The sequence below is a fragment of the Brachypodium distachyon genome, chromosome 2, assembly GCF_000005505.3.
Source record: "Brachypodium distachyon strain Bd21 chromosome 2, Brachypodium_distachyon_v3.0, whole genome shotgun sequence".
Taxonomy (NCBI): Eukaryota; Viridiplantae; Streptophyta; class Magnoliopsida; order Poales; family Poaceae; genus Brachypodium; species Brachypodium distachyon.
In genome coordinates this window covers 55,548,379-55,560,805 of record NC_016132.3, presented here as the reverse complement: position 1 = coordinate 55,560,805, position 12,427 = coordinate 55,548,379, and the positions used below count along the sequence as shown (strand labels likewise).

The window sequence follows — 12,427 nt, the reverse complement described above, 5'->3', positions numbered from 1 at the left end:
GCTTGATGATAGGCTTTGCTGAATTTGAACTCTGAACTTGAACTCATGGAGATGGAGATGAAAGGCAGCAGGAAAGACTATATAACGGAGGATTATGAGTTGAAGTTTGAACTCATGGGTTTGTACAATCTTCTTGTCAGGAGTGACGAGAGAAGGGTTTGAAAGAAGTGAATTGACGACCAATAAGTAGGAAAGATTTGAAAGCAAGCCACTAGCGATCCGTCGTTCATTCGTTTGCATACTGCTGCACGCGCGGTCATCAGGCATCGTCGGGGGCGATGACAGGAAAAGTTCGCGCCTGGCTTCTACGTACGTGAGATACACGTCAGCATGCATGTCAAGCGGGGAACCGCATTAATTAAGTGAGGTTTACAGTACGGAGCGATATTATTTTGTTCTGTGTCAGAGATGTAAGCACACATTAATGTATCGATGTTACTAGTATATGAGTGTGTTGCGAGTAGATTACCCTTGAAGAAAATGTAGGTCTGTAAACTTGGAATTTTTTTTATCCCCGCGATTTTTGTTACTGTAGGTGCTACAGTTCTTGGTCCGTCTCCACTTGGGGTTTCAAATACATGGAAACTTGCTAATCTCCTCTTCTTCATCTTTTCACTCACACGTCAAATTACATATATTTGCAATACAAATTCTTTTGCTTATGTAAGACACCAAGGTGGAAGCTCATATAATCACTTGCAAGAGAGAGAAAGACGTGTGCAAATCGTTTACCTTAATTTCATTACAACTCATCGTTGCCTTGACCTTTTCATGTTGGATGTGGCTATTTCTTAGTTGCCTGATTTTAAAGAAGTCTTAAATTTAAGTTGAGGAATCAGATCCGTTGGATTAAGATCTGTGGGTCATCCCCGCTCTCTCATCTTCCACATGGTATCGTTGGATTAAGATCCGACGGTCGAGCACGTCAACCAATCTCTAACTAAAAATCAGTCAACTTCTCAATAGCAAAACCATTTCATTTTATCCATGTACACTCAAACTTGTCATGGCTATGATTATTCGCCCTTACATTTCAACAATCCGGCAAGGGCAACTCTTCTAGGAGGTAATTCCCCTTCACAATTTCCAAAATTAAAAATTAATTTTTAGAAGTTTAAGAAAAATGATTTCTTGCATGTGTATAAATGTGTAAATTGTCATTAAGAATTAGTTTAAAATATGTGGTTAAAAATGTGCATTTACAATCGGGGTACAATACATATATCAAATATTTGTGTTATTAATTTGTGTAGCCTACAGATGGAAAATTTCCTCGAGTAAGTTTCATCTATAAGTATGTATATTCGTTCGGTACTTTTGGGAACATATTAACATGGCTTCCAATTTTGCTAAAAGCTCCTAGAGGGATTTTCGTATTTCCTGTACCTTCCTTTTTCTCTTAGAGGGAATTCCATATATACCATCCGGAATTTTGCCAAATGATCAAATTCCACTCAGAATTCTATTTGGCATTGGGGCTTATACGTAATTCACTCTTTGTCTTACCTTTCGCCCACCCCATCCCGACAACCCCATTATAATCCCGCCATTTGGGAGTTTTGGTCCATTTGGGGAACCCGCACCCATGAGCAAGTATACCATTTTGCCAGCGGAAACAGTGACAAATGACAGAGATAGAGGGATGATCGGTAGGCTATGACGATGCAACACGGAGGGGTTGGCAACAACAACTAGAATTGAGAGAAGAGAGAATGGGAAAGAGACCAAGATAGATGGGAAGTCGGGGGTGGCGGCGGCATGGATAATTGGGGTTGGGGATTTCAAAATGCATAGCTGAGGCAATAGTTAGGGTTAAGAGATTGGCCTAGTCGGGCTCATGTTTTAAAATTCTATGGGTTCGAGTTTTATAGATTTGAAAAGTAATGAAACGAGTTTATACCTATGTCCCCAAAAATGTTAAATATGACACGTCCCATCCCTGAAACGCTGCGAGCATTTGGGGTTTCGTGGCGCCGTTGCCAACTTGAGTCCAAACCGGTCAATTCGGTTGGTGTATGTGAATATAATTAAGTAGTTCTATAGGGAGTAAAGTGTATAAGTGATTACAGAAGGCAGAAGCATAAGGTCCCCAAGCTCGTCGTCTCTCACTGCTCTCCAACTCGAATCAGAAATTTCCCCAAGCTCAGGTCTCTCACTGCTCTCCAACTCTGACCAGAATTTCCTCGTATCCAGCAATCCCCACCCCAAAACTCCGGCTCTCAAGCGCGTCGCCGCACCCCGTTCTTTCTCGTCGGAACATCACGTTCCTGCTGTCTCCACCCCCGTTCACAGTCTTTGGCCATTGGATTTCGAGGTCTGAGGTTCTTTTCATCCAGGGATTAGTTAAATCCCGGTCTTCTTCATAAGTTCTGGGTGTGCCCGTGCACACCCGGCACATCATCTAGATCCGCCCCTGTCTGGGTGCGTCCATGCCCTTGGGGGATCTCCAGTGAGCTGAGCTGAAGTTAGGGTTTCGTGCCGCGGGCGAGGAGGGGAGCCTGAAATGTTCTACTCGCAGTTCATCTTGGCCAAGAAAGGCCCCCTTGGGACGATATGGATTGCCGCTCACTTGGAGCGGAAGCTGCGCAAGAACCAGGTCACGGATACGGATATCGGTGTCTCTGTAGGTGAGTGATTCTGCTGTTTTGCATCTAGGGTTTGTTTCCTTATAACTTACTTTGTGCATGCTGTGATTTAATACGTTCTAAACGCTCATTGTTGTTGCTGTGTCTGTCAATACTAAAAATATGGTAACTCTAGCTTATATGGAGTAGTATATAGTTTTGGTGTAGCTATTGCTTAGTTATGGCAAGAGGATTAGTAAAGATGTTACTTTTAAAGGTTTATTTCCTTCCAATTTACTTTGTGCGTGCTCTGACTGATATGTAGAGTGATAAAAACGTTGTTGTGCTAACTTTCATTGTTGCCGTGGCTGTCAATACTAAAAAGATACTAACTTTAGCTCATTTATGGTTTTGGCTGAGCTTATTGCTTAGGTATTGCAAGCCGATAAGGAAAGATGTTACATTTTTGGGTTGTTCATGCTAACTAGCTTCTGGTCATTGCTAGCAGAGCTGTTATCCTTTTAGAGCATGCCAATGTGCCATGCTTTTAGAGTTTTTTTTTTCTTTTGTGGTTCATTGCCTTCTCAGGTTCCAAGAAACACCACCCTGATCCTCACCAGTTACTCACTTGCTTGGTCATCAAGAATCATAAAGATATTGAATTCTGTATTTTACTGCTACTGGTAGACTTGCAGAGGCAATCAGGTTAAGAAAAGCTAATAGAATACTGGCAGCTTCCTGGTTCCTATGGCTCTAGGTTGTGACTAATGTTTATGCTATGGCCTAAGGCTAATAATAAACCTTTCTACTTGGAGTACTCCTTGCCGTTTTAGTCTCCCTTTTTTTGTGCTCCCTCCATCCCAAAATAAGTGACGTGGATTTGTACACGAGTCTATAGAAATCCACGTCATTTATTTTGGGACGGAGGGAGTATGAGGTTATCATCGCTATACCAGTACAGAAGGATGACTTTTCTAAGCTGTTCCGTTTTTATTGTTATTAATACGTAGTCACGTCAGCTGTCTTGGCTTAATTAGTGAAGAACCCAACCTCTATGTGTGACTCAGATAAACATAGCTCAAATCTTCGTTAAGTGTAGCATCTGATTTGATTGCCTTCTGATGCTTCTTAGGTGTGTTAAACACATTAAACGGCAGGAGCGCTATATGACACATATGCTACATAAATACTCCCATGAAAGAGTGCTATAATTACAATTGAGCTAACAGGAGAAAGTGTATTCCTTTTTCAAGTTCATGGTCATACAATGTTGTAACCACTTCATTGAGATTCTGTGGTATTAGCCACAACTTGTGTGTCTGCATAAAAGAGTAACTAAAATCAAATGGATGATGTGTTGGATAAGTGTATCTTATTCACACTGCATAAGTAGCCACATCACCATGCAGATCATGTTTGAACCATATACACATAAAGAGTTTTTTAACACCTGCCATTTTTTTTACTGATTGTTATTTATCGTTATTCCTGCAGATTCAATCATATTCCCCGAGGTTCCGATTGCACTACGATTATCAAGTCATCTTATGGTAGGTGTTGTCAGAATCTATTCTCGGAAGGTCAACTACCTATTCCATGATTGCAGTGAAGCTTTGCTCAAGATAAAACAAGCCTTTAGGTCTACTGCTGTTGATCTCCCCCCTGAAGAATCAACAGCTCCTTATCATTCTATAACACTCCCTGAGACATTCCATCTTGACGATTTTGAATTACCGGAGACTGCATTTCAGGGGTAAGGTCATGGTCTTGTTGTGATAAGTTCATTATTTGCACATGTGCTCTTCAATTGTCTAAATACTTTCCACTATGATCCAGTGACATTGATCATCATGTAAGCACAAAAGAACAGATCACCTTGCAAGACAACCCAGAGAGAACAGCATATTCTACATCTGAATTTGGCTTAGATGGTTGGTTTCACATCTTCTATTTTTTAAATTATGAAGTCATCTCGTTTAGTGATTTAAGCACATCTAAATATGCAGAAAGATTTGGTGATGGCAACTCTTCACATATCGGTTTGGATTTGGAGGAGGTAATCTCAACTTGTGTAACTTTTTTTCCATGTTGCTGCTGCAAATGTTTGTGTTCCGCATCTTGCATTATATTTATGGATTAAGATTTCTTTTTTGTCTTCTTGAATAAGGTCTTCCCCAAGTTATTGTAGATGTGAACTTGTATTGAAATGTTTCACATCAACTTTGCATGTTCTTGCACTGTCTGTGTATATGAATTAGAACATGTGCAGAACAAAACTCATTTAGAGGGTGGACTTTGGACAATAGTAATGAGTGCCTTGATCTGGTGTTGAAATTATCTGCATTATTTTTGTAGTCAAGCTGCATGTTTTGGTTCATTACATGTTAGAATTCAAGCTTCATTTTTGGTAATTTTGGTTCATTACATGTTAGACTTGCCAATGCAATGATACTAATGTGACAGGTGGTTTTATACATCTTGCAGATTGAACAAACTTACAGTTCTTGTTTTTCTGTTATCGTTTATCTCCTATGAGTTAATCAATAAAAGAGCAGCCTGTCACGTAGTACCAGCATTAAAATTTCTGCTCTCTTCAAAAGCTGTTTTTTTTTTCTGTCCTCAGGAACTATTGCTGACAAAGGATCACTCAATTCAACTCGAGTCTGATGATGGGTAAATTTACATCTTTTGGTCGTTTGAACAATATTGTTATTGCATTTTCTTGGAAATTTGATCATTATATTGCCTGGTTACAATAACATGTAATTGTGCTCTGGTGACTCATCCAAATCGTATGTTGTAAACCTTATCTCCCCCCGTCTGGGTTTATAAGGCCTCTGTTGAAATTCATGCCAAACTTTGACCAACAATTATACAAATAATATTTAATATATGTATGTAAAAGTTATACCATTAGAAAGAGTTTTTCAATACGAATCCAACAATACCTCTTTTGTGCCAAGATAATCTCATATTACCAATGTAATTTTGGGTCAAAGTTCGGCATGAAATTCCGCGTAGGCCTTATAAACCCGGACAGAGGTAGTATCTGTTTGCATGCTGTGTTACAGGGCTCATTGATTTGTTACTCATACTATGAAAACACTTATGTTGCCGTGCTATTTTTGAAATGGCGGTTCCTTTTATTTTATTTATTCATATTTGCTACATTTTCATTAAGTGTCATTGTGTGCCTCTCCAGTATCATCATTCAAGGCCGATCATCAGTTTATCCTACTGATATGGATGTTGATGATGATGTTGACAATAATCCAAGTAAAATCCATGGCGCTGAAGGATATGTCAACATGGATGATGGACCTAGTCACAGCAACCTTAATCCATTGAACACTGATGTACCTAGCTGGTCTGGTTACAATGTGCAGACCCCTGATTTGAATATGCTATTGCACAATGAAGATGGTGCAGGGCCATCAGCCTCATACTATCAACCTAGTCCCTTCCCTTGTGATGAACCTGCATCACCTGAGTTTGTAAGCGCTCAAGCCCCGGCCACACCTGGCTTAATGGAAGAAACAGTTCCTTCCAGAGTGCACGAAAGTCCTGTTCTGAGTCCGCAGCGAAAAGCTTCGCCAGCAAGCAATGATGAAGTTGCAAAGGTAGACAATGTTGCTGTGCCGCCTTCAGATTTTCTCCATTCAGCCGCAGTAGATGCTAATGATGCTGTAAGTGCTGAGCCGACTGGTAAAGTTGGATTGGTTAAGCCTGTGCTAGTCGAGTCTTCTGATGGTGTACAGGAGATTGATTCTTTGAGGCAACAGTGTGCAATGCCTCAACAAATTCAAACCTCAAACCTGGAGGTTACTGTGGAGAAGTCAGTGGTAAGTACTGATGATATAGTTGTATCAGGCGAAATGCTAGCTTCTGAAGCAACCATGGAAGGTGTGCCCTTGGTTGAAAATACTTCACAACTATGTGCTGATACTTCTACCGAGCCATGTATGATTGAGAATCCAACACAGTTTAATGAGGAAGCATTTGGCTTACAAGGTAAAGTTGACTCAACTGTTAATTTTTTCTAGCCCCACAAATTTTGAAGTCTATTTGTTTTTGGCAGGGGATAATTTGCTTGCTTCAAATGGGTTGGCGGAACAGAACTTAGAAGCAATACCACCAGAAATGCCACATGTTGACATGGCAAGCACAGGTTTCCAACAGAACGTAGAGGCAATACGGTTTGACTTACAAGGTAAAGTTGACTTAGCTGTTTGTTTTTTTCTAGCCTCACAAATTTTGAAGTCTACTTTTTTTTGGCAGGGGATAATTTGCTTGCCTCAAATGTGTTAGCGGAACAGAACTTAGAAGCAATACCACCAGAAATGACCCATGTTGATATGGCAAGTGCAGGTTTCCAACAGAACATAGAGGCAACACCACAAGAAATGGCATATAATGATAGACCAAATGCCCTATCAACCTCAGAATTCCCAGAACGTGAGAGAATGCTGTCAGCTCCAGACATTGAGTTCCACCAGACATATGATTTGGGGCAGATTACTGCTGAAAAAGGAATCACCGAATCTGATGGAAGTAACAAAATAGGTAGCCTTACTAGCAGAAAACGACACTTGGAGGATAGCTCGCCTGTTCCAGAAAGCGCGACTACTGATAAGTTATCTAGCAAACTACATGGTAAAAGAAGCGCTGAAGCTATTCCTGAAGACAACGATTTACTGGCATCTATCTTAGGTACAGATAGTTTAATCCGATAATTTTATCCGTGGCATTTCTGTTGCTTGGCTTTTACTGCATCATCTAATTCCGTAATATTTTATTAGTTGGTAGAAGGACCCCTGGGTTGTGGCTTGATTCAACACCATTACCATCTAAGGCATCATCTTTGAAACGCCCAAGGTTGGGATCGAAGACCATGACACCCAAGAGAAAAGTTCAAATGGATGATGCTATGGTTATACATGCTGAGTATGTATATTCCTTTTCATTGCCTCTAACAATACTTGGAAACTGTGTGACTGTTTATCCCTTTAAATATATTGATGTGTCCAGGAATTGTTATTGTCTGTCCTCCTGATCAGAAATGAATTGCGTTGGATCCTCAGTTCTTGAATTGTTGCTTTCACTTCCTTCCTGATCAGAAATGAATAGTGGATCCTTTGTTCCATGACTTCACTCTTGTCTTAAATATCTATAGTACAAATAAAGTGAAACATTAATTGCTCCACTCTTAACATGTTTGCTGTTAATTATAACATGTTTACCTGTTCATCTTGTAGCATTTCAAAAAGAAATGTTGTTGAAATTTTGCACTGCGCTTCTCAACATGGTTTGCTTTATTTTGGTATTTTCTGCTATTGGATGTGTAGGATAATTCATGCAACATTTAACATTGCTGAGAAAAACATGGCCTGCCTTTTGAGATTATTAGACTAGTGCAAAATATTCTTGCCAAGCTATTGCTCATTCAGAAATGTGCTTTGTTATCTGCAAGTATTGTACTCTTGTTCATCGTTGCACCGTTCCACTGTAATTTCTGCATAGCACGCACGCTTGCTGCATAGTGCACCTTGTCTTAGTGTAAACGTGAACTTACTGAGACTCTCTTACCTTCTCCAGTATTATACGGCAACAATTGATTAGTACTGAGGATATAAGGCGCATTCGTAGAAAGGCTCCATGTACCCGTTCTGAAATATGGATGATTGAGAAAGGTTCACTAGAAGATGATATATTCCATGAGCCCATATTTTCCTGTAAGTTCTCTTAATTGTCTTTTATTTTCTGTTCCCTCTTTGTCCTGCACTATTAATTTTGTATAGAAGCAAATGAAGCATTAGTTTACTAAGTCTTATCATCTTATTAGTAGTGGTGGTTAGGGTGCAACTAGTGTTAATTCCATGTTCCCCAATTTTTACACATGTATGTTTTTGTGTCCCAACTAGGCATGTGCAAGGATCTAAATGATTTGCAGTATCGAACCTATGAGACTGTTCCTCGCCTCACCGCTCATAACATGGAGCTACAAGGGCAACTAGGCATGACTGGAACTACATCATCAGATATCAACAATGTTGACATCTCTGGTGCCAAGGACAGTGCAACTATTGCTGACGAATTTCATATGGTGCTGCCAGATGGAGCTCAATTAGATGCAATGCTGCCAGAAACAACTGATTTGTTAGATGCTACAGCTGCTTTTGGTTTGCAATTACCATCTGACAAACATGTTAACAACATTGAAGGAGTAACTGAATTTCTGTTTGGTGATGAGAAAGAAATACCACTTGTTGACAAAACTAATGCTGATACAAACATCAGTCCTCAAGTCGATGCACTGGATAAGGACCGCCTTCAAGATGCTCCAGCTGATTTGCAGAGGAGTCAAGATCCACCTCTCTTCGTGCTAGATGACATCACCCATGATTCTGCTACTATGGTAACAGACGCTCCAGATGTGGTTTTGGATAGTTCTGGCCCAGCTTGTGCACAAGCAGTGGACAATATGGATGGGGAATTGACTGGCATTGTTCAAAGCGATATTAATGCTTTTGAGAATAATAAGGAGATGCCCACCTCTGAGATTACTGGGCTCGAATTCACCCAAGATGCCTCCGCTTTTCCTCAACCAACAGACGACGAGAATGCCATGTCTGCTATGGGAGAAAATTCTGGCTTGCAAGAAAATAACAGGGAGTCTTTTATGGATATGGACAACATGGGGCATGACTTTGCATTGAAGGAATGCAGTGTAAGTCCAAATAGAAGTTCTTTACTTACATACATGGACAGTTGGACACCTACCGAATGCTTTGCTTTGTGTAACTGCCAAATGCAGCATATTTTCTACATCTTGCAAGACAAGTATAGGCACTGTTTTGTTCTGTTTTCATCAAGGCATATCTTATAAATTATTATTTGTTTAAATTGCAGGATTTTGGCAGTGCTATTCATGGTGTTGACACAGGTAACTCTTCTGTTCTGATGAAAAGCATGAACTTGTACTCTTAACATGGTGTGGATACATTAGTCATGTTCCCACGTCTACCTCTTTTTTTTTTATGGTATTCTGTTACTGAACAAATAAATTGTGTGGATGGGATCATGGGAACTCCAAACACCACTGCTAACTAGTCTTAGTAATATAGCAACTTATTCCCTATCATGTGCTTTACTGTGTTTGTCTTGTGACGTTTTAATCATTGATCTGCTGTTTATCCTTTCAGATTTTCTTAACTATGACGATGATGTGGATTTTGACGACACAAATAATGACGAGCCAAATCCTGATGAATTCCAATCTCATGATGCGCTTAGTGGTTGGTCTTCTCGTACTAGGTACAGAAGAACTTAGTGTTATTTATTTAAGAGTTAACGTTCGTACCTTTTCCAGCTTTTTGACTGTTGTGCTACTATTCTTTTGCAGAGGTGTTGCAAGATATCTCAAGACTTTATTTGATGAAGAGTCTGGTCTGGGGAGAAAGAATATTGCCATTGATCATCTATTAAGAGGAAAGACTCGGAAGGAAGCATCGAGGATGTTCTTTGAGACTTTGGTATGCCATCTATTTTGTTTCATGGTTCTTACACTGTCTTCCTTCATGGTTCTTATCCTGTTGTGCAATTTCATCCATCCTGAAAAAAAAAACTGTACCAGATTTAGGCACTGCTGTGCCTGTAGACACTTAGATTACACTCCGTTATATCCCTGTTTCAGATTACTTTACATTTTACAGTTAACATCTTGTATGATTAACAGTAGAACATGCTGCTAGCACCATATTTTTGAAGTCTCCTTCTGTAACATCTGTCAAACTAGATCCATGATACTCTGCTGATAATAGTTGTTCGAACTGCATCTCTTGGTACAAAACGACCAGCACTTAAGTGTTCTGTTCCGTTTTGCAGGTTCTGTCGACAAAGGACTACATTCATGTGGATCAACCCAACCCTTTTGATTTTGTGAGCGTTAAGCCAGGACCGAAGCTCCTGAAGTCAGATTTCTAGATCGAGATCAGCTAGCGTGGCATGATACATACAGCTTGCTATATCTGTCGCAGCACCGTCAACATACAGATGTCCGCCGCCCCAATTTTTTGTTTTGTTGTTAATTTATCCCCTCTTGTAGTATTCGCCCGCAGTACTACTAATCTGTGTTTCTCAGAGTTAGAGTAGGGCTATTGTTGTTGTTGTTGTTGTTACTCCAGGTTGCTTCTTCGGTGTATATATGATTAGCCCGTGTAAAGTTTAATTATGTAATGTGATAGCGTATCATCAGATGGAGGTCTATGCTGTTTTCTTGATTTTAACAAGCCCATGGGAGCTGTATACCTCTGAACCTATTGAGCTGCTCGTCCAGTTATTTTTAAGTTCCCAAAGTTGAACAGCTGAAATGTTTTCTCTGGTTGTCCTCTCTGTGACCACTCTTTCTGGTACGAGTGGGAGACAGAGGGAGCCCTGAACTTTTCTGTCTTGTTCGCTGTCGTACTGCTGATGCCGTGTAATCTTCCATTTAATAAACGAAGAGCTTGCAAAGCGACTTTTGAACCATATATGCTCGCTCCGCACCACACATGAATATAAACGAGCAAACAGAAGTGGAATAAGATTATTATACTCCGTATTTTTTTTAAGTTGGAAGTGGAATAAGATTGATGGTGACGAAGACAGACAGTTACACAGACAATGGCATCCTTCCAACACAGGGCACACGAAAGGAAAGCAACACTCATCATAACAAAAGAGAGAAAGCAAACCAAAAGGAACGGGCGCGCGGGGTGGAGTCGGGTGCCGAAAATTATGTTGGTTAGAATTTGCCGTGGCATTTTCTTTCTCTCTTTCTCCCGAGGTCGACCAATTGCTGGAGCGTTTCTGTTCCTTGTGTCTTCAGCTAGTAGCGGCAGCTGGCCCAGCGTCTTTTGCCGGCTGCCGCTGTGCAGGGCGGTACGCCTAGCTACTGCAGCCTCCTAGTACTCCACCATGGGCCGGCCGGCCAAGTGACCCGATCGGACGGCCAGGAATTGCCATGTCCGAACCTAACGAATAATCTCAAACCAGCAGCCCCCTCCACTCAGCAACTCGATGTAGTACATGCGTGTGTCGGTGCACTGATTTCTTTATGGGTATTTCCTTTCTCTTCTCTTAATTATCCTGTCTCCGTCCTTGCCTGATCCAGCACCATCTACTGACGTGTACACATCTGCAGGCTGTGGTGCAGGGTCAATGCCTGCGCCGTCAAATCACCCGTGATTGAAGATTCGGAGGAGCTGTTGGAATGAAATGATGATTATATTTATAAAGGAGAAGGGATACGAATAGACGCATTCGTGTCCCAAATTTTGGGCATTCACGTTCCAATTTTTTTTAAATTGGGATACGAAGAGTTACAACACTAACTGTCTAATTAACTATTAATTAACTAATAATTAATCATAATTGATCATAAATAATTATTCTCAACACTCCCCCGATCAATTTGCTCCGTTGATTTGTATATTCTTGAATCATCATGGAATCTTGTAATCTTGTAATTTCTTCCAAAAACCCTGTGTAAAAAATATTGAGAAAATAATAATAATATCGATATGTTATGAAAACTCCTTTTAAAACCCAATGGGAAAATAAGGAAAAAATGGTATAACATATTTTGAATACTGTCTCTTGATAATTCATGTCGAATTATTTGAACAATAAATATGTCTTCTATATTATCTACAAAAACCCCGGTGGGGAAAATAGAAAATATGACATATAATCGTATGTTATTATTGTCTCGTTAAAAACCTTTTATGAGAAACTAGTGATTAAAACTCATAATAGGAAAAGAGTGCAATATGATGTTATGAACAGGTTAAAATCAGGTGAATACTCCCCCAGATGCTTGCAAA

At 40.1% G+C, this 12,427-nt stretch overlaps 1 protein-coding gene across 1 annotated transcript; it reads left to right on the top strand.

Annotated features, from left to right (window-relative positions):
• Positions 1-2,096: 2,096 nt before the first annotated feature.
• LOC100841414 (sister chromatid cohesion 1 protein 4) lies at positions 2,097-10,926 on the top strand. Its single transcript, XM_010234384.3, has 15 exons — positions 2,097-2,627; positions 4,059-4,317; positions 4,401-4,495; positions 4,571-4,620; positions 5,188-5,237; positions 5,767-6,575; positions 6,643-6,774; positions 6,843-7,274; positions 7,364-7,508; positions 8,160-8,296; positions 8,486-9,291; positions 9,474-9,507; positions 9,767-9,878; positions 9,967-10,096; positions 10,449-10,926. Exons 1-15 carry the CDS (start codon positions 2,504-2,506, stop codon positions 10,545-10,547), a joined length of 3,414 nt encoding a protein of 1,137 aa, XP_010232686.1. The 5' UTR covers positions 2,097-2,503; the 3' UTR covers positions 10,548-10,926.
• Positions 10,927-12,427: the final 1,501 nt, after the last annotated feature.